The sequence below is a fragment of the Hirundo rustica genome, chromosome 1, assembly GCF_015227805.2.
Source record: "Hirundo rustica isolate bHirRus1 chromosome 1, bHirRus1.pri.v3, whole genome shotgun sequence".
Lineage (NCBI taxonomy): Eukaryota > Metazoa > Chordata > Aves > Passeriformes > Hirundinidae > Hirundo > Hirundo rustica.
Window position 1 is genome coordinate 47,666,675 of NC_053450.1, and position 22,324 is coordinate 47,688,998.

The following is a 22,324-nucleotide window of genomic DNA, read 5'->3' on the forward strand; positions in this document are numbered from 1 at the left end:
GTTACATGACATTCCACTGATACAAGGAAGCCAAGGTTCTGTTGGGGAGACTACTTTATCCTTAGCACAGAAGCTAATCTTATATTAGCATATAAAAGGGAAGGTGGCTAATGCCAACCTCTCTTTTTTCTACAGTGTGTTTTATGTCTTCTATGAACAATACTTGACAATTGTGCACGATGCTATCTTCAACCTCTGCATCTCTTTGGGATCAATATTTCTGGTGACAACTGTACTTCTTGGTTTTGAAGTGTGGGCTGCTGTTGTGGTTTCAATAACTATTGCTATGATAATCGTCAACATGTTTGGAGTGATGTGGCTCTGGGGCATCAGCTTGAATGCAGTTTCATTAGTAAATCTTGTCATGGTAAGTCAACAAGACCTCTCTTTGCTTCACTTTCCAAGTTTTGAACAGTTGTGTGTGCTACATATATACTTGTGATACTGAGCAGTATTTTCTTACTAAACTTTGACAGGCCTTTGAACAGTAGTATCTTGACACATCTAGAAGAAGAGAAAACGAGTTTATTCTGTTAACTAGTACTAGTACTAACAAGATACAGCAATTGAACTGAAGCTATACTGCAACTGGTCGAAGTCACTGTTGCTGTCTAGGCTAGGTGCTGGCTCCACATCAACACAGGTTGCTTGTGCTGAAGGGGAGGATGTGTAGGTTTGTCTTAAGGCTTCTGCTGTAATGACATTCTACAGAGTAGATCTGGGGTGTGCTAGCACCAGTATTATTCCTGCATAAGTGGATGAAATCCTTTGGGCAGAGAGAGCCTTGGTAAAGCACTCCAGAACTAGCTCCAGCAGGCAGCTATTGGTTGCACTGGCTTACCATATTTACTAGAGGTTTGTGGCAGGTCTGAGGGTTAGTGTAAACTGTTGGCCCATATTACAATTAGATGTATGTTCAGGCAAGTCTATCTACTAGATATGGCTAAAATTAGCCAAGTGTTCAGTTAGTGTTGTAAATTACTCATCAGCTGAACTGTCAGGATGTATATTCAGCGTTATTCTAAAGCAATGTTATTGCAGCTAATAGTTGTAAACTGATTCTAATGTTCAGTGTTCACTGTGTGCACTGCATCACTTTCTTCAACCTCAGGAAGCTTGACCTCTGAAACAATCTCATGTTCCACTTCCTGTTTGATTGTCTGTTAGTAATGACTGGGGGGTAAAACACCACAGCACCTCCAAAGCCTCTGGGAAGCAACACGCTAAGCTTGTAACTTCCTGTGGTACTTTAACCCTGGGGGCTGATGGCAGCCGCTAGGAATTTTTCTAGCTCATTCTACTCAGAATTCTGAGTAGAGACCTTGCTATCAAACTGCTCATCTAACTGATGTTTTCACATGTGTTTCCTTTCACTCTGCAGAGCTGTGGTATCGCTGTGGAATTCTGCAGTCATGTGACAAGAGCGTTCACAGTCAGTACCAAGGGCAGTAGAGTGGAGCGTGCAGAAGAAGCTCTGTCTCACATGGGCAGCTCAGTGAGTATCTGCTGAGGGGAACACGAATAGCCAAGTAACAGCCTTACTGTTTTAAGAAATGTTACAGGTGACAGTCTTAAGTCCATAAAGATGGCTTTGCTCTTTCTCTTTGGAACGCTTAAGGCTCTTACGGTCAACATAGTCTTCTACTAGTAATAGGGGTGATGACGACTCATTTTTATTCTGTTGTTACTACTGCCTAATAGTAGAGGAGAGCTAAATGCTTTAGCTGCACTAGTAGTTTGGATAAACCTCAAATTGTCCCATTAAAATGCAAGTGTTTCTCTTCCAGATAGTCAGAAGTGGCTATGAAAGGTGGTTGTGAATATGGGATGCAGTTGGAGCTTGTAGAGGACAAGCAGGGCTGTGTTTAGGCAGTACTGTCACATCACTTGTCTTAGACTAAGTGACTTGTATGGGGTTGGAATGGACAGCTCTTGTAATGTGTGTACCACACCCAGGTAGAGAACCTCACTGGAATGTGAGTTAAATTAAGTAATGGTTTTCACTTGTATCTGCCTCAAGGAAAAATTAATTAGGTGGCTGCACAAAGCAGAGTGGACTTTTAATTGTACTAAGCCTGTCCTGTGGGACCAAAAAGATGAACTCTTCTCCTGAGCGTATCTTGATTTGGTTCTAGACTGGCAGGGCAGGAGGTATGTTGCATATAGGAGCCTTAGATTACACAGAAATGTTACCAAATGCCAAATATTTGAAGGAAACTGATTACCTACATCTTTGCTTACTGCTTAAACACTTCTTTTATTGTCAGGTTTTCAGTGGTATCACACTGACCAAATTTGGAGGAATTGTAGTATTGGCTTTTTCCAAATCTCAAATCTTCAAGATATTCTACTTCAGGATGTATCTAGCTATGGTTGTGCTGGGAGCAACACATGGACTGATATTTCTTCCAGTTCTGCTTAGTTACATAGGTAAGATGTCAATCTGCTCTATACCATACTTCAAACAAAAATAGCTGTCTGTGGACTTTCCATGACACAGGAAGGTTTGCAGAGATGAAAAGCAGCATTTGAATGTGCCTCTCATCCAAGTGGCCTGTCCTTTGGAAAGCAAAGGCTGACTGGTGGCACTGCAGGCTCACTGTTGTGGGCTTGCTGAACTGAAGCAAGCACAGCTTGGCCCACATGGTTGCACTTTGCTGTGCTCTGTGAAGATGTTTGCTGCTGGGCCCTTGTGATCCCCAGAGAACAGCATGATCAGCATGTTTCATCCTGGGGACAGAATGGTGGGTGGAAACAATAAACCTCCTGTGGGTCACTGTTCCTGTATTTGCAGAAAGTCTTGCTTTGCAGTGAGGGTGATCCAAGCACTGTCCTCTTGAATTTGAAAATGCATGTGTATAGTGTAGTCTTTAAAGGCTGATTTTAAACTGAGCCTTACTTAATGGGCTTAAGACGGATGGGAATTCATCTACCACTACCCTTGTTGGGGCTGACAGCTGTTAACAGCTGAGCAGAAGCACATTTCTGAATGTTGAGCTGGCCCTAGACTGTAAGATCCTGAGTGCTTCCTGATGACTGATCAGCTGCATTGTAGAGCCTTTGGCTAACTGTGTTCTCTCACTCAGGCCCATCAGTAAATAAAGCTAAAACTCGTGCTGCACAAGAGAGGACCAGAGGTACAGAACGGGAGAGACTCCTCTACTTCTAGTTTTTATCAGTGTTCAATGGACTGCTTGAACTGTGGCTTAGGCCCAACTTCTAAGAACTGAAGCTCAGCAATATCCTACGACTATCACACTGTAACCACCACAGACTTGACTCCTGCACAGATTCAACTAGAAGATACCAGCTGCAGCTTTGGACATAGCTTTAAACTCAGGAAATGCTAAGTGTGGTGCAAGTAACAGTATTACTAAAACTAGATGTGTTAATACAATTACTAAAACACTTCTGTTTTCAAGAGGTTGCATCTTTTTCCTCCAGAAATCTAAACCAGCTGTAGTGAGAGTTGAATACCATTTTGTCAGTGAAACTGAGGTGATGTGTATGAGAATGGACTGCTAAATTACTGACACTAATTTTAAATGCAGGTCAATGCAATTTTTGTCTCTATTTTTAGAGGGAAGCCATCACAAGTTGTAATATTTTTAGTACTATTTGCCAAAATGTCTTGTATATACTTTATTATAAAATAGCAATTTTGTAGTTCAAAAATCTACTTAAATGCAATAAATTAAGTTTATACATTTCAGTGAAGAGTCTTTCAGAATGTTGTGGGTTTCATGAGAGCTTGTTCTCCAAAAACTTGTTTGAAGAAGGTGACATGTTCTTCACAGTGCTCACCTAAGGGAGACAAAATAAAAGCTCATGTTCACTTTACAGCTCAGAAACCGTGTACCAAGATTGTGTAGTTCACTTACCTTCACCTATTGGTACTAATTCTTTAATGTGTTTGAGTACTGGAGTTGAACAAACAGAAAGCATTGGAATACTGAGATATTTCCAGTCCTGTGACTGATATTCTCAAGGTGAAGCAGATGTTTGATCTAGTTCCTGGATCTAACCAGCAGATTCACAGCCATGAGAGCCCTTTACTGTCAAGATACAAGAGCATGGGGTGGGATTCTGTTCCTACAGAATGTCTGGTGCTTGCATGTTGCTGGTGTAAGTGATGTTTAGAGAGGCTGACCCAGCCAGTTTGGCTTGGCTTTTAAACGAAGAACTGTAGCATAAAACAGGCCTTGAATTTTTGTAATTAGTGGAAATAGACTACTGGACTCAAAGGTTTCCCAGCCCAGTTGTTGACTTCAGGAGAAAGCACTAATTGGAGATAATGGCTCTGCTAAGCTAAGCAGTGAGAGCAACTGCAAGTCAAACAGGTTCATCTGCAAGTTTATGTTCAGCTCAGCCTCTTTACTCCCGGGTGCAGAAGACAAAGGAGTAAGACAAGTTAATTTGGAATTGCGCTTAAAGGTGAGTATAAAATACATGCTAAAATGTGCCAAGAGTTTTATCACCTAATACAGGCTCAACTGCACTGGAACTAGATAAACCTTTGCTGCGTTTGCACAACTGAGTATCTTGGTCAAACTGTTTATTGCATACCTGGTGTGAAGCTGGGGTTTCCTCGTAACCGCTGGTTTCTTTGTTCAAAGAATCGGAATATGGTGTAGAAAAGCATCTCATCCTCTGCTTGTTTCGCTGCATCGAGGAATTTGCGGGCTGAAATGCTGTCGTGTCCTCCAATACCCCTGATGAATCTCAAGGCAGCCAAAACTTGGTGTTTGGACAACAGAACTTCCACTATTTCATCATTTGCTGTGGAGAGTCTCTGTGAAGTCAACCACAGCTGTAAGACAGTGCTTCTAATGCATGCAAATGATTGATGCTAGTTAATGACTTCAAGCCTGATCGGGGAAGCTGTTTGACCAGTCTAACCCACATGGGACATGGAGTTACTAGAGTCAGAAATGCTTACTTTTAACATGTCCAGTGAGAGCTGATGTGCAGGAGGGTAAATACTTTCCAGGGACAGTAAGAGACAAGCCTAGGGCAAAAGCAGAAATAACCTTAAAATTCTGAAGACTTCCCACCTCCCTCACTATCTTAATTGGAGCTACTTGTCTTACATACCAAGGGCTTTGAGTCACTGAGCACGTGGTACTGCAGAAACTGATGGAGCATGTAGAACAAGTTGTGTTGAACAAGGGTTTTGATGACCAGCTCATACAAGTAGTGCTGTGAATGTAGGAAGAAGACAATCAAAGGTATGTCTCTATATGTGTTTTTACAGTCTAAAAGTACATTGTATAGAACTTGCACGTATGACCAAGACTGGACTAAAACTAAGTGTAATTTCATGGAGTGGGGCAATGTACTTAGCACATAAGTGATTTACCTGAACTGCAATCTGGAACTGGTTGAGAGAGCGAATGTATTCCATCAAGACAGCTATGGTGAACTTGTGAGGTGCTTCCTAGACAAAGAAGGCAGTGTTAGATGGAACTTACATAGCTTCTGTTAATAACCCCATAGGAATAGGCATCAAAATACCCTAATCCTGACAAAGCTTCCTGCAGCCAATTTCAAGCCATCAGCTTAAGTCAGCTGATCTGAGACTGCTGCCAAATTACCCCATTAGCCCTTAAAATGAACTTACCTTCCTCTCTGTAAAAACAGATAAAACATGTGTGTACATATCAGACTGGTCAATAACTGCTTGAGTGCGGACAGGACGTTTCAGGAGTGGATTACTTCTACTCAGGCCTGTTTCTACCACCTAGGAGAAAAAAAAAAAGTCTTTTAAAAAGAAAACTGTGGTGTAGTACAGTTCCGAGTCAGTCTCAGCTGTACAGACTGTTTTCAAACACAACTATAAACTTGTTTTGTTAATAAGGAAATTCATATCTGTGGTCATGTTATATTAGATGCATCTTGTTCAGTGGGGCTTTCAAATTAAATTTAAAACTGCTTTTTAAAGCTATATAAATATAGCTGCTCTTATATAACTCAAAGCCAGGAGATGAATCTAGCTAACTACGCTGACACAGGTCCTCAGGCTTAGAAGAGTTTTGAGTATGTGATTGTACTTTTGAGTTAGTACTTGAATTTGGCACTTTAACAGAAGTAACTGAGATGTATCAGGACTGCCTTGTTATGCCATGATACAGTGTGCAGTGAAATCAGTGCTTTGGATACCAAGGTATTAATTACTGATTCAGAGTTGCTTCTTCAGCTTCTACCTTCTCTGCTTTCCAGCACTGGGGTTTGCTAACTCATCACTCTGGAGATGAGCTATGCAGCACCTGCCACATAAGTGTCAAGCAGGGGTTTTAGTGCATTTTCCATGGTTCACTTTCACTTGTGAGCCTCAGGCAGGCAGGACCTTTAGGGCAAGCCCAAATTTCCTAAGTAGAAAGGAGCATGCCTTCACCTTGATGCTACCTGAAAAGCAAACAGCATTGTCCTGTCTCTGTAAGCTGCTACAGCTAACATGGTTTACCATCGTATAGCTTTGCTCAGCTTCCAAGTACTTCTTATATTCATGATTCAGTTTGTCAAAAACAGTTGCAATCACGGACAGTGATCCTCTTTCTGGCTCACTGAGCACTGAAAAGATAAAAAAGAACGATGAGGAGAAATAACCAGGCACCTGAATATTACCTTTTTCAAAAGGTGATCTCTATTCTCTACCTAATTTTTAACTTTTAAGAAACACTTTCAATCATGTCAGGTGTATTTGAATTGAAGGGGGGGGGGGGTGGAAGTTGAATTTTTCATGCTGTTAAATTCCTTCAGAACAGTGACTGAGGGTAGTTGAGGCAAATGACTTCCTAAAGGACTACGGCAGCTTCAGAGGTGATCTCAAATCTTAGAGCAGCTAAGCTAACTTGGGTATTTATGAATAAGCAGTATTGTACTTTCAATATACAGAAAATACACTTGAACTTACTTTGAGAGCATACAGACAGGATAACCATTTTGCATTCTTTTCTTTGGAGAAGGAAATCCATTAGTTTCCCTTTATCTAGCAAGAGGTTAACGACAGGTTCAAGTTTCACCTGAAGGCTCCAGAGGTAACCTTGATTTGAAGGAGTAAACAAAGTCAATTGCCTTGTACAGTATAGACAGACAACTTTTCCACCCTTAAATAAAAACAAATTGAGATTGTTTTGTTTATTTGGCTTTCTAAGCCCATATTTTAGAGCAGCATTACCCTGGAAAAGTTGTAACAGAGATAGTTAATCCTCAGTTATCACCACCAAGAGCAGTCAATTAAGCAGATGTACCTATTAAGTTGTTTCAGTTTTAAGCTGCTTTGTGCACTGGAAGTGTAAACTAGCCATCCTCATATTGAATATTGTAGAGTCCAAGAGTTCACCACTTACCTTCACTTGCACTGATGATAATATCAGGTTGAAAGACAATCCAAGAAGAAGAATCTAAATGTTAAGGTTTTAACATCTATATTTACATTTATGCTAAACTGTTTCTCCTGAATTTACATTACTGTAGAGAAGCAGATCCCATTAGCATTTTTCATTTACTGTCACTTCTGCTTCTGAAGTTTTGAACCATGTTTTTGGAATGGAATCTTCAATTTTATGGTGCATCTATTCAATAATTTCACACACATCTCAAATAATCAGGAAACCTGGTATTAAACTAGACTTCAGTATTTACAACTCTGTGAAAGCATTATGAGGCTATTATGAAGCATGTTATTTTGTCCTGAAGTACATGTGCATAATCAGCTAAAACTGCTCTGTTAGGGAGTCAAGGTAATAAATGCTACCTTCTTCCCTTGATTGACAGAATGAGGTTCTTACTTTTGAGAGGATTTAAAGGATACAGAGTTTACACGGAACAGGAGCCTGACTTGTCACAGAGGCTGGGCCTGCAGAAAAAATAACATCAGGTGAAGAATAGTAGTACTCTGGCAGCTCTCCTAAATCAGGTATTTTATACCAAAAAGGTAAATATTGATTTTAACACTCTAGCATGTAGTCAAAAAGAAAGATCCATTTGTGGAGCCAGATCTACAAAGAAAATCTGGCACCAAGAAGGCAAACAAGTCCTTCAAAACATGGTCAGCCAAGTGAAATAATGCATGCAGAAATATTCCAGCTCTAGTATTTTAATTCTAAACACACAGACTCCATTTGCTGTATTTGGATGTATACTCTTTAAAAGGAAGAATGGTTTGTACATTCTGATCCTAACATTTGTTTAATACAAATCGCCATCTGCAGATTTAGCATACTTGTTATCAGATGTTACAGCTTTTAATGTGCAATCTTTCTGTATAGAAGCCCCTTTCTCTCCTACAAAGAGAAACTCACTGCTTTATCACCTGCTACTGAAACTATGCTCAGGCTATTTCTATACTCCCAGCTTGAGGGTAACTTCCTGTCACACTTCTGGGACTGGAGAACAGAAAGGCAATCCAAGGAGAATCTAAGCATTTAAGTCCTAACACTGATCATAGCATTACTTCTAAACTGGTCCCAAATTTGATTCTGAGCTTGTGCTGTCTTTCAGCCTCTAACTTCATAAATCACACAGTCCTGACTTAAGCTAGAAAAGCATGAAGTGCTTTTAAGCACCCACAAGCTTTGAGAGCCATGGCCAAAACATTCCCCAAACTCAACACTTTTCAAGTGTAAAAGCAAAGTACTATAGGAAACATGCACCTTAAACAGCAACTCTTCCGTAGTTGGCACACATTTGGAACACCAAATTCTGCTCAATTGCTTCTTACCTTCTTCCTTCCTCACCCTCTCAAATATGTATAATTGAAGTGTTAGTAACCAGCCTCCTAAAGCCTGAAGCACTCCTGCATGTGAGCTGTTACACTGAAGTACTCTTGCTAAGTGTTAGGCTATTCATTATATAGTGGTTCTACCTGCTACAGGTATTTGATAGGGTTGGATTGATCGAGGTGGAAGTACAAACTGATGGATGGTTGTGGACCCATCAAATTCTCCTTTTAGCTTGATGTCAAATATAACTGAAGTCTGCAATTAAAAAGAGGAAATTAGTATTGACTAATGTGAATCACCATCCATTTACATGCATTCACTCTGCTTTTCACTTCAATTTCCATCTATTATTCTCTGTTAGAATCATAGAATGGTTGAAGTTGGAAGGGATGTACTGGGTTGATGACATTTTTCACAGATCAGGCTGCTCAAGGCCCCATCCAACCTGGCATTGAACTCTTTCAGGGATGGGGCATCCTGTCCCAGGGTTTCACCAATCTCACTGTAAAAAGCTGCATCCCATCTATATCTATATCCATCTCCCTTTGGTCTAAAACCATTGCCCCTAGAACTGTCACTACATGACCTAGAAAAAAGTCTCGCTCAATCTTTCTTGCACAACACATGACTTTGCCACTGCATATTTAAAGATGATAGAAACTCTGAGGAGAATTGTCTGTCTTCCTCTGCTATCCTCATACTTCTACTATTCAGTCTTGTTTCACTCTAGTCACTAACATTTCTACCTAGGATGGACCACTAGGGAAAGCAGCTTTGCTTTCAGTGCCAGTGAAACTTCAATTACTGGTGTCTCCCAAAGGCAGAGTGAGTAATGTTTTCTGGGTTTCTATAGCCATGTTTATAGCTTGACTAAAACACTGGGGAGGAAGTGCTCTGGGTTAAATGCTAATGAGTAGAATTAACATGAAATATAACTGAAACATCAACTAATCCTCCTAAGGAGGTAAAGTGCCCCAGTTCTTGAAGTTATCCAAGAGAAGATAATACAAGAAATCCAAGCCTTTTCCTAAGTTAAGAGCAAAGTACCCCTTTAGCTTAACCACTGACCAAGCCTTACTGCTGGGACTACAGACAAGAAGTTTTACCTATGCTACCAGATGCACAAGAAGGTTTGTGTTCATACAAGTTTTTAGAGAGCCAGGCCTTCATACCAAAGGAGCAAAAGTTTGTGTCACAGAAACACTATCATTCAAATGTTTGTGATACGGTAAGTTTCCCAGGATTGATAATTTAGTATCAAATTTAACTCTACCTCTTTGTATAATGCCTTAAAAGCCTACCCAGTGCAGCAGCAAAGCATCATAAGAAACTGACAAGAAGCAGGAACAGTGTAAGAAAAAAGCAGGCATTACCAGCAGCCCTGATTATATGTTAGCCCACCAGGATAAAAGGATAAATTTGAATCTCTTATATCTCTTACAGTGTTATGGTTTTGTTCCTGCAAATACTCTGACTTTTGGCTAAGCTACGCCAAGGAAAATAAATTCTAAATTAAATTACTAGGTTATTAAAACCTGCCTCTAACTTCTCAAAGTTACGGCACAACACAATATAAATAAATCAGACCTCAGTATCCTGATGATGTACTACCACCAAGTTATCCACTACATTCAGTGCAAACTTCCCAGTTCTGTTCAGCTTTAAAATATGTGATTTCTTACAGGAGCCCTCTCTGTGGAAACAAAGAAATGAGAACTGGTCAACAAGCCTGTTTAGACTATAAAAGATGTCTTCTTGTCCTGGTTGTGCTGGGACCCCATTTATTTTCTTCCTAGGAACTGGTACAGTGCTGTATTTTGGATTTAGTATGAGAATAACACTGATAAGACACCAATGTTTTAATTGTTGCTAAACAGTGTTTACTCTAAGTCAAGGACTTTTTGGTTTCCCATGCTCTGCCAGCAAGCAGGTGTGCAAGAAGCTGGGCCAGGACAGCAGACCTGAACTGGCCAAAGGGATATTCCATACCCCAGGACATCATCCTTGGTAGATAAAATGGGGGAAGTTGGCCAGGAGGCACAGATCAGTGCTTGGGACAGGCTGGGCGGTGACCAGTTGTTATTGTGTCACTTACTTTGCAGGGGTTTTATTCCCTTCTCCATGCACTTTTCATTACTACTACTAGTTTTTACTTCACTTCATTTGTTAAACTGTTCTTATCTCAACCTATGAGTTTTACCTTTTTTACCTCCTGCCCCTCCCACGAGGGGTTTGGGGGAGCAGCAGGTGGTACTTAGTTGCCAGTTGGGGTTAAACCACAACACTGACACAGTTCTTTATTCTGCTCTTACCTGGGTAAGTGATAGAGCACTACTTCTGCTCCTGTACTGTTGGAAGTCCTTGAGTGATGCCTCAAATAGAGAACATAAAGCTGCCCGTATCTAATAAGACAACAAGATTAAAGCATTATTTTCAATTAAGAGCTCTACCAGTCTCTTCCGAGTCAAACATTTTATCCTAAAAGAAGAGATGAGACTACCTAAATTGGGTAATTATTTAATTGAAAGTAAAAGAATAAACAGTACTTGGTAATCACAATGCATGGCCTAGACTCATGCAAGTTAGGCATCTGTGAACGATTCCTCTAACAAAATATCAACTAAAAGAAGGAAACATTCTCCAAACTTCTGCTGTAATCCAGAACAATTTCGTGTAAGACTTCTCTATTTCCTTCCTCTCCCCCGCTTGCCCCAAAGGGTTGTTTAGAGGCTTTGTTCAAGGCAGTAACTGAAGTGCTTTAAAGCAACAGCACTGCTAAAACAAGAAACAAGTGCAACCATTGTTATATCCTTGTCTTCTCCCAGCATTCCCAAACGGTGACATCTTCCCGGGAAAGACTTGATGTGTGAGATACCTACATTGTAGCCATAGCAATATCTCTTTCAGAAAGGCTGAGCTTGGATGACTTGGGTGCTGCAGGTAACTCAATTTCAAATTTTGATAGTTTTGACATGGTCCCACCCTGTTAAACAGCAAAACAAGAATTGTCACGACCTGCACCAGAAAGGGATGAGCCCGACCGCTGTATCACCAGCGCCCCCGCCAGGCGAAGGGCGGTCATTGTCCAAAAGAAGGGGGGTTGTGCTTTCCTTCCTAAAAAAAAAAACCCGAAGTGATTCTTAACACGCACTTCTGTAACTTCAGAAGCTTTATCGTCCTGATTTTTATGACTTCAGCTACAAAAATATTTCTATTTTAATTCAGTCAAGATAAATTTGTATGCAAATCTCATGTACAACTGCTCTGGATATCTCAAACAGCAGTTCTCTTAACTTTTTTTCCCTCTTCCAGAGAAGTCTACGCTCCAACACTCAAATAACTGCTTCCTGGGAAGGAGAAAATATCACTGCCTCCTACCAGTCACAATTTCCTTTAGTTCCTGCCTTATACTTACAGCATATCCCTTCTCCTGCCTAAGGCTTCTGCTCTCCTCTTCCTTTTTTCTATGGAATTTATAGTTAATCAAGTTTTCAGTTTCCAAAGCTTCCACTGAAATTTACTTCCTATTCTTACAGATTAATTCTTGACTGTGAAGTCTGAATACTACAGAACTACTTCCTTTGCAATATCTCTATTTTCAAGTATTACTGTAGTGTAGGACCTTTCTCAGGAGATCTTTAAAAATTACCTTCTGAACACAAGATAAAAATTATTTAGTTTAAAATTACAACTTGACACAAAATGTGAAGGAGGAGGAACCATAACCTAAATTGTTAAAAAGAAAACCGTGAAAGGCGTAGGTTCCTCCCAGCCACCTAAGGGAACATAATTTCAGGATGCAGGACAGACCCTACACAAGATTAACACAAACCAGAACACCCATGTGAATAAGATGCTTTTTAATCTCTTCCCTTAAACTGCCACAGAAATCTTCCTAATGCATTTTCAGGAGCAAGACAAACGCTGTAGTTCTTTTCCTCATTTTTAAAATCACCTGACTGCATCATTAACTGAAAGCAGATTCTGGTTTTCACAACACACTTTTTCCAAGATAAAAAGAAAAATATTTTCCCAGTAACAGAAAGTGTTACCTACAGGGAAGAACACCAAAAGAAGTAACTACTCTAGAAAAAGCCCTCTCTGGCTCGGGACAACAGCTGTTTCTTAAGTGCTACCTTCTTTCTTTATCTCTTTTTTCATCCAGTCATATCCGGAAGGTTGTAATTATAATCACAAGAGGAAGACTCTTATGTTTTCTTTACCATACTACAAAGAGTAAATGTTCATATTGAAAGCAAATCATAAATACATATTTAAGTGAAAAAAAAATCTTTAAAGACATTTAAGTTGTAAAAAATTTAATCACCACCATTTTTCATTTTGCTTTCTCAAGGTCAACTGTCCAGCCTTGTCTGGACACACATCTTTCCAAAGAGCACGTAATAAAGAGTGAATTTCCTAATTCCAAGCCATCATCCAGGAGCTACCTTATAGATTTGCTTATTGCCATACAAGGATGTGAACACATGAGCCTCTTGGTAGAAATTCAAGCAACAGAATATTTGGATGAAGAAGCAGTTCAGGAAAAAATGAAAATGACAAGTTTGGAACATATCCCTTTACCTTGAAATAGAATGGCTGCAGGACATTGCCAAGGACAGTGGTTGAAAGAAGGATAACAGAGCTCTCTGGACAATACATGTACCAATTGACATTAATACTCTGATTCTTCAGAAGCTTTAAACTTCGTTTCTCTGGCAATACCTGGAAACACAGAATATTAGCATTATATTACCACCAAGATTCCAACAGCATAAATGGTAATGAACAGGAACAAGGAATGTTAAGCAAGAAGCAGTTAAGTGTAAAGACATTTGCCATGGTAGAATTAAAAAAAAAAAGTCAGAAACCTGACAATTACAGCTGAGGCCCCACTTTACTGTAGCTAAGGAAATAATACACATCAAATCCTAATGAACTCAAATGTGCTGTGTTTTCCCACTCATCCAGGTCCGGGTGCAAGTTCTGTGCACAGTGGAGAAAATACCTAGCTTGATAAAACTAGTGAAGTTTTATTAAAAAGATATTCTTACAATATTCTTGCTGCCTTCACTCCCCAGCTTCCTTAATCTTTTTTATTTTGAGAACTAAGTATGTAGATCAACTCGCTTCATTTCAAGGGCCTAAATATCCTCCCTTTAAAAAGACACTTCATTTGCTTTAGTCCTTTTACCTGCAGGGTTGACATTCATAATCCTTTCAGGTGCTAAATATATATTTTCCCCCTCAATCAGCAGAAAATAATGCTGCTTTTTCAGTTACTTTCTTTAGTACTAGTTGTTAGTAACAGTAATTATGAGAAACACTGTGTTTTAGCTCCAGGGTTGAAACTATTGGGAAGTGCATAACTTTTTTTTTAGGAAGTGTTTAAATATCCCTCCTCATGAATGTTAGAAAGGGTTATTTATTCATCAGACGTCTTTAAGAACACATGCAAAGGAAACTATACATTACACAAAGGAACTCAATGAGGTCAACAGAGGAGAAAACTGCAAGTTGCAGAAGGGTACTAGCTAGTCAACTACTAGTTCTTTTCCACCTTTTGAGCATCTACACATCTTCCCCAGAGCTGATTTGTTTTGCATGAAATGGTATTCCACATTAGATTTAAATACTCATTTCCATGCAAGCCAAGAGAATCTCTTAATCTAGAGTTCCCAAGGCTTAGTTGAGTACTTCTTTTTACAAAGTCTTGAAACCTGTAAATGATAAATTTGCCCTGTCCTGAAAATACATTCTTCTTATTTTAAAAATTGTAGTCTGCAAACCAAAGGGCAGAAACTGTTTTTTTAGCAGTACACTTTCCAGTTACAGAGACAAGAAAATAATGCAAATATGCTGCTGCAAATTTAAATTTTCAAATCTCTAAGCATGTCCTACAGGAGTTATTTATATTACCTGGTAGAATTCAATTCCTTGATCTGTGATGAAGACAATTTCTGTAGAACTCGTCCAGCAGAATCCTAGAATATTGGCATTCTTTGTCTTTTAACAAACAAGCAAACAAACACTCTTTTACTTGGAAAAGTTAACTGTTCAGGTAAGTTAATATTACGAAATGAAGAACACGAGACCAAAGGCAATTTAGGTATCCAGTCTCTGGAGTTAATACTTTTGGCAGACCAGATACCCAGCAAACATCCACTGCTTTTATAAAGCATTCCAAAACTACATATGAACACAACTACTGTACAGCCTGGATTTTTGGCAGCTTGTAAGATTTACAAGTTTATTATACAATCAAATTTTCTTTTCAACCTAGATAAAACTAAGTTCCTCTGCTTCAAACTCTATTGCCAATTCAACCAGTTCCTGACACGAAAAACAGGAAGAGATGCTGAGAGAAACTAAAATCAAGTGGAAAAATTTGCCATGACTTCACTCATAATCTACTACTATTACACTCAGAAGTTTCATTACCATGAAGGTTTTGCTAGAATTTTTAACTTAAACTCATAATCCTAAATAATGAAGCAGACAGTGTTTCAGCTTTAAAGACTACAGGGATAAAAGAATCTGTGCAAATCAGATGTATAAAAATTTACTTTAGCATTCTATTATCCAAAAATGTAATTTGTTTTAGTTAAAAGTTGGAAAATACCAAACAATGACAATGGTACTAGTTTCTAGTAAATAATCATCAAAAATTAGGATTATTAAAATATAGCAAACATAATATGAAAACTACTGATAGGTTACTATTACTAATTAGTGACATTAGGAAAGAACATCCACATAAACATATCTGGCACTAATATAACCACTGTCCACTGTTTCTGTACCACCAGCACTTCATCTCTTCTCATTACCGAACCCTGACATTTGTTGCTCCCTCAGCATTTCTGCTCCCTCTAGGAAACAATTACATTCACAAGACAGGGAAGTGGTTTTTTGTATTGTTAACATCTGTTTGTTCACTTAATTTCAACAGATAGTAGCACCTATGTATCTCATTTCCTCGATGTTAGTGTTTTGAAAGGTACCTCAATTAGTTCTCTTGTAGTCTCCAGCCTAACTAACATAAGATTTTCACTTAAGCATGTAAGCTTGGGACATTCAACTCACCTTACATTCCTGTGTATATTCTAGCTGAGGGCTATCTGGAATAAAGTTCAAAAAATCCTGCAAAAACATCCATTAAGTGTATTAGCAATTATGAAGCACAGACGAGATACATACATGAATACCAAAGAATAGGTATTGGTTTATCAAATTGTTTTGGATGTGATATATATACAGAAGAAAAACTTGACTTATGTTCCACCTTACCCCTGCCAGAGTCGGTTCCCCCTGACACTCTTTCTTTAAATGATGATACTAGCGAGACAACAATGCTGCCTGACCAGCCTCTCAGGATGATGGAGGAATTTTCACTAGCTGTTGTTAGCCAACAGACTTCTTGAACATTTGTCTCAAGGAATTTTACTCTCGAAGTAGAGGGTTTCCAGCTCCAATTCCCTAGCTGCAGGGTGTAGGTGTCTTACCACACTCTTCAAAGTTCTCTGCACAGCCAGGATTTTGTTCCCCAAGGAAAATTTGATGCACTTCACTTCTCCTTTGTCCTCCATCCTATACAGAAAGAAACAGAAGTTATGGAAATATAATCTAAAAAAAGACAATGACACAGAAAAAAAAAGTGTAATGCAAATACTTTTGAATACAGATTATTACTCTTGCCTGACTAATATATTCAAGACCCAGACTGACAGAAAATGGCAGATCACTCTTCAGAAGTCCTGAACACATCAATTACAGAATCATGGGTAAGGTCACACAAATTAGTACCCGAAATCACTGCAAATGCTCAGCTCTGTTGGCCTAGGACTGAACTGGAAGACTTATGGGACTATCCAAACCTGCATCTTCAGTTCTGTGACACCAGCATCCTGCAATCTGCTCCATTAATTCCAGAACTACTGCTAGTTGACACAAGCCTCCTTGCTTTCCCACCAGGACACAGTCTCTGCAAGAACTTCTGACGTTAAAAGGAGAGTGAGGCTGTTTTCAGACCATTAAAATAAATTTAAAAAAAATATTCTTACCAAGCATCAGTACAATTGGCACGAATAAGGTATATAGTTCCTCCAGCATATGTTATTAAGTCAGGCCAAAGAGAGAGACAGTCGAGTATGAAAATAGTGGAACATCAAGAAGTTTACTAAGTATTTTCAGTTCCTTCAGGACTGACAAGTGTAATCAAATAAAGAAGTAAAAAAAAAAACCAGCAACTTTCAGGACAGACCCTATGCAATATCCAAGAATAAACATCTTGATTACAAATTGCTTCATCCACATTTGGATTGATATGGAATAAAGGAATACTGCCTTACATATGCATAGCAGAGTACAAAGAGCCGTCACTCTTAACAGAGACATATATAAAATATATAAAATAGTTTACTGTTGGCAAATTCTGCAAAAATGTTTACACAAGAAATGGAAAACACAGAAGAAGCCAATTCAGACGAAACAAGGAACACAACATGAGAAACCTACATCTAGGTTTGGACATTGAGCTTGAATCACAGACATCACTTTCTAAACTGAATCCCTGGATAAGTCACTGCTGCTGTAGGAATCAATCACTCTCTCACATGCATAACGTGTTTTAATAAAAGACTGTTGTTTTAAAAAAAGAAGCCACAGCCTAATGACCTTTCATACCCAGAAGACCATAGGGAGAGAAAAGCATACCCTCTTAATTGTAAAACTGTATCTAAGAACAAATCGAAATATGATCACAACTACTTGTAAGTTTTAGGCCTGAATTACAGGGGATCAGGAATAAGTACCACATAATTTGAAGACTGCATCATTCTATCCCAAGATAAAGGTGCCTTACCTGAAGGAAATGGGATTTCTATCCTCCAAACCTTTAACAACAACTCCTGTAGCTCCACCAGATCGAACAGCAAAAACCTACAAAAAAAGTTTTGAACATATATTTAACTCCTTCAAAGTCATAACCTAACCTGCTTCCTCTTCTATAAGCCTCTTATATTACCTTTTAATTTTTTTTTTTTACTAGACACAATTTTTGTGCTGCAGATCTGCCAGTTCACATTGAGACAAACTGGAATTCCAAGTTTACTTAGAGTTGTCAGATTGCAGGGTACTGCAACAGTCTTGTAGGCATATTCTTAACTACTGGGCAAGTTAAATCAGTAAAAGTCTTTATAAGCCTTTATCTTGGTTTTGTTTCTTTTATATGTTCCTAAGTCATGTACTAGAAAAAGTATCAAAGACAGGAGGGCATTGTATAAAACAAAAAGGAACTCAGCTTGGGGATTGGGAAGAGATCTAATTGAACAACCCAGAAGCTTGATCCTGTCAGAGCACATTATTAAACAGTAAGCTGGAGATTTTCATGTACCTAAGGAGTTTCAGCCAACATGCCCTAGCAACTGAGAAGTCCTTTAGCCCAACTTCACATATATGTGTAGAAAACCTGCTAGATATATGACATATATTGAGCTGGAATAAGATAACAAAAAAACAAACACAAACAAACTAACCAAAAAAGTCATGCTGTTACAAACTTTACCTAGCTTGGAAAAAGAAAGTCAGGCAAATGCCTTACTGGTACTTGTTTTAAGCGCAGCAGCACTAGGCACACACAGATCAGGGCTCAGGGTGACAAGGACAGTGTTCTGTAATATCAGCCATGCTGCCAGTCTGCCATGCTCGGGCAGGAAATACATCTTATAATGTCAAGATTATAAACTGCAAGCAAGTCCACAGCCTTACTAGAATAATAAATACTCAGTTTAACTCTTAGTATTATGGAGATAGAAAATTAAGGCAATGCTCTCTTAATCTCTGCAAGATGAGTGGATTGCACCGACAAGTCTCTCATCTGGGAAACTGTCATTGAAATGCTGGTTACGAATTACTCCAGAGACACACTGGAAATCAAACTATTTTAGATAACCAGTAAACACTGAAAAATAAATTTACACTGGAAAATATGACTTTCAAGTGAGCTCTCAACAACCAGTTTCTACGTAGTTATATCACATCCACACTATGATACAGTGTCTCCTGATAGGGTATTTCAGCTGGCCCTCAAAGATAATGCTTAACAAGAAGAAATATCTGGGAAGTTGCCCAGTAGAAAAGGACCTGGAGGTGCTGGATGACAGCAGCTGAACAAGAGCCAGTGTGTGCCCAGGTGGCCAAGAAACCAACGGCATCCTGGCCTGTGTCATCAACAGTGTGGCCAGCACGGCCAGGGCAGTGATTGTCCCCTTGTCCTCGGCACTGGTGAGGCCACACCTCGAGTGCTGTGTTCAGTTCTGGATCCTTCAGTTCAGGAAGGACCCTGAGGGGCTGGAGCGTGTCCAGTGAAGAGCAAGAGCCAGGGAAGGGTCTGAAGTACAAGTTCTGTAAGGAACATCTGTGGGAGTGGGGTTGTTTAGGCTGGAGAAAAGGAGGCTCAGGGGTGACCTTATTGCTCCCTACAACTCCCTGAAACAAGGCTGTAGCCAGCTGGGGGTCTGCCTCTTCTCCTGGCAACCAGCGACATAATCAGAAGACATTGCCTTAAGCTACACTGGGAGAGGTTTAGGTTGGGCATGAGGAAAAATTTCTTCCCTGAAAGGGTGATTAGACACTGGAATGGGCTGCCCAGGGAGGTGGTAGAGTTACTATGGCTGGAGGTGTTTTAGGAGAGACTGGATGTGGCATTCAGTGCCCTGGTCTAGTTGACAAGATGGTGTTCAGGGAATGGTTGGACTCAGTGATCTGACAGACCTTTTCCAACCTAAATGACTCTGTAATAATTGTGAACAGAGTGCAACAGCAAGAAACACACCCCAGAAATACTGCTCCCTCTCCAAACACACACTGCTCATGTCCACACATAGGGCAATGCATGCCAGCTGTACGGGAAAGAAAGCTTCAAAGTTCTGACTCCGTGAATGCCGAGGTCGAAGGACAGTTACAGGAATTAAGCAGTGGAATGTATCCACATCTGTATAAGCGTCACGACAGCCCCTGGATCTTTTAGCCATACTGAGCTGAACTTTCAGGAGCCCATAAGGATATTAAGGAGAGCCTGCTTAAAAGCACTAAAGCCAAGAAACAGCCACTTGGGTCTGCGCCACAAGGAAAGCTGTAATTATTCTTTTTTTTTTTAATGAATATATTGAATTTCAGGAATTGAAAGGGGTGTGAAAGAGTCAGGGAAATTAAGCTAACAGCAAAGTGACAAAGTTTGCCAGTCATGTGGGGACACTTGGAACAGAAAGGAAAAGTGCTGACTCCGACGAATTCCAGGAAGACCTTACGGCAGTGAGAGTAACGCAGGCGAAATCCAAACTAATAAATCGGTAAAGGAAAAAAAAAAAAAAATCTACCGCCTCCAGCACGATGACAGGTCCCGAAGGGGAACAACCCGGCTCACGCCCGGCAGCCGAGGGGCGGGAGGAAACCAAAGCCGGGCAAGGAACCAAAGCCAAGCGGGCGAGCAGCAGCGGGCCGGGCGGAGCGCACAGGCCCGGCCGCGCAGCCCCGGCCCGCGGCAGGGCCCCGCCGCCCCCACCTGCTTGTTGGCCTCGTCGAAGAACACGCAGTTCACGGGGTTCGCCTTCTCGAAGTGTACGGGCCGCGCGCACAGCGCCAGGTAGCAGCCGCCGCCCTCCGCTCGCCCCTCGCTTTCTCTTTCTCCTCCTGCTGCTGCTGCTGCTGCTCCCGCCGCTCCCAGCGCCTCGTCCTCGGCGGGCGCGGGCGGCTCCCGGCCCCCGGCAGCGGCCATGGCCGACCCCCCGCTCCCGGCGGCCGCTTCCTGTTTACACTCCCCCGCGCGTGACGCGGCACGCTCCCGCCTTAAAGGCGCCGCGGCCGGGACGGGGACCGGGGACTGCCGGGGGAGAGCGGGAACAGGGATGTAGGCAGCGGTTCTCGACACCGATGGATAATCGGTATCGCTGAGCTTAACGAATGAAAACAGAACCCTGGGAAGCTGCAAATTCTGCTTCGGGAAAGGTGTGAATGCTGGCAAGGCGGTAAAAAAGAACCGCGTGGAATGAGCACGGAGTTACAATGCGGGACCATATTGCGAATATTTAGGAGTGCACATATTGGAGGAGGCAAATAAGGGAATTGAGGTGCCAGGGTAGGCTCTGACTCTTAACCAGTGTCACTTATCAGGGCACGGCTCTAGCTGGGAGGGTTTATTCTGCTTTTAAAAGCAAAGGTAGTGGATTTTAAAATGGTTTAGGCAAGCAAAGCCAGTCTTTAACCAAGTGTGGAGGCCGCAGCAGCAGGATGGGGCTTTTGGCCAAATCTTTTATAGTGTTTTTAAAACCAACCAACCAAAAAAAACCCCAAAACTTTTATGTGGAGAAAAATAAGGAAACAACCACTTCCAAGATCTGCCTTTATTTGTCTACAATTACTGCATCATCACTGTCACTATTGATCCTGTTCCTCAGCAGGAAACTGCTTTTTAGTGGCTTGTTGTAAAATAGTTCAGGAAAAATATTAATAAAGCATTATTGAAGTCAAAGTCTGGCTTGGTGCTAAGCATTCATGCTGAGCATGTATTTTAGTTTGGACAACAAAACAGCAATGGGATTTTTTTTGTTGATGTGCTGGCTAAATAAAGTACCTTTATAATTTTTACAGAGTAACAGAATTTATTGCTTGTTATCCAGAAGTTTAGTTAATGCAGGGTGAAAATTTAAGAAATTCTACTGATACTTACCCTTCTCCTACTTCTCTAAAAAACAGCATGGACTTCCTACAATTGCAGTAGAAACTGAGGTATCTTTGAGGGGAAAGCAGCAGACAAGTAAATAAAACTTGAAATAAATCTTAATGGCCAGTATAAAAACTCAGATTCAATTTGCCCAATAATAATCCTGGAACCTTTTATTTCAAAAGAGTCCAGGAAAATGCTTATTTTAGAAAATTCTTGTTTTCAACTACTTGAAAACATGCCCAGGTATCTTAACATCTCAAAGCAAATTCCTGAGCCAATTTTACCACTGGAAGTGAAAAAAATATATAAACAAAATATATATTATATAGTATATTATATAAAAATATATTGTATAAATAGATATAAATATATATAAATAGATACATAAAAATATATATCGTATATAATATATATTTGGGACCAGTAGCTTTAAATTAGATTCAAGGAAAATTGCTTCATTTATTTGGGGAGTTTGTTTTTTTAAGCCTGTGCTAGACAGATTTCAGCAAGAAATTAAAAATGACCGTAACAACTGAGGCTTTGGTCGAAGCAGAGATACAAGCAGGGGCCTATTTCAAAAAGTAGCTCAAAAAACACCTTCCCCTCATTTCCTGTTATTTCTGCCTTCTTCCTCTCACTAGATGCAGATAGCTGTAGCAATCAGAATCTTCTTGATGTAAGATTATTTTAAGGTATTAGCAACTGTTCTGAGATTTTTTTTCCCCCTAAGAAATGTTAAGAATATTAAAACTAGTTATAAGCCAAGAATAGGACTATCCTTTTTTTTTTTTTAAAGCCTTCTCATCTGAAGGAGATCTGGCTATCTTTGACAACAGCAGCTTGTAGCCTTCCTGAAGAGGTTAGCACAGCCCTTGCA

The 22,324-nt window shown here is 40.1% G+C and overlaps 2 protein-coding genes across 2 annotated transcripts in view; one reads left to right on the top strand and one right to left on the bottom strand.

Moving 5' to 3' along the window:
- The window catches only part of NPC1 (NPC intracellular cholesterol transporter 1), a 27,065-nt gene extending 23,214 nt beyond the window's left edge, over nt 1-3,851 (top strand). The window contains exons 22-25 of the mRNA XM_040077000.2: nt 136-367; nt 1,382-1,495; nt 2,268-2,430; nt 3,087-3,851. Coding sequence (XP_039932934.1) covers nt 136-367; nt 1,382-1,495; nt 2,268-2,430; nt 3,087-3,169 — 592 coding nt within the window. The 3' untranslated portion in view covers nt 3,170-3,851. The remainder of the gene's footprint in view (nt 1-135; nt 368-1,381; nt 1,496-2,267; nt 2,431-3,086) is intronic.
- Nucleotides 3,613-20,499, bottom strand: RMC1 (regulator of MON1-CCZ1). The gene is made up of 20 exons (XM_040077012.2): nt 20,287-20,499; nt 17,587-17,663; nt 16,229-16,313; nt 15,810-15,866; nt 14,643-14,729; nt 13,308-13,448; nt 11,603-11,706; nt 11,036-11,125; nt 10,311-10,416; nt 8,867-8,978; nt 7,814-7,858; nt 7,350-7,403; nt 6,914-7,042; nt 6,464-6,570; nt 5,621-5,740; nt 5,360-5,437; nt 5,095-5,199; nt 4,940-5,008; nt 4,567-4,792; nt 3,613-3,804 (listed from the first exon to the last, which is right to left on the bottom strand). The coding sequence occupies exons 1-20, from the start codon at nt 20,497-20,499 to the stop codon at nt 3,725-3,727; spliced, it is 2,085 nt and encodes a 694-aa protein (XP_039932946.1). The 3' UTR covers nt 3,613-3,724.
- Between the last annotated feature and the right edge of the window lie 1,825 nt (nt 20,500-22,324).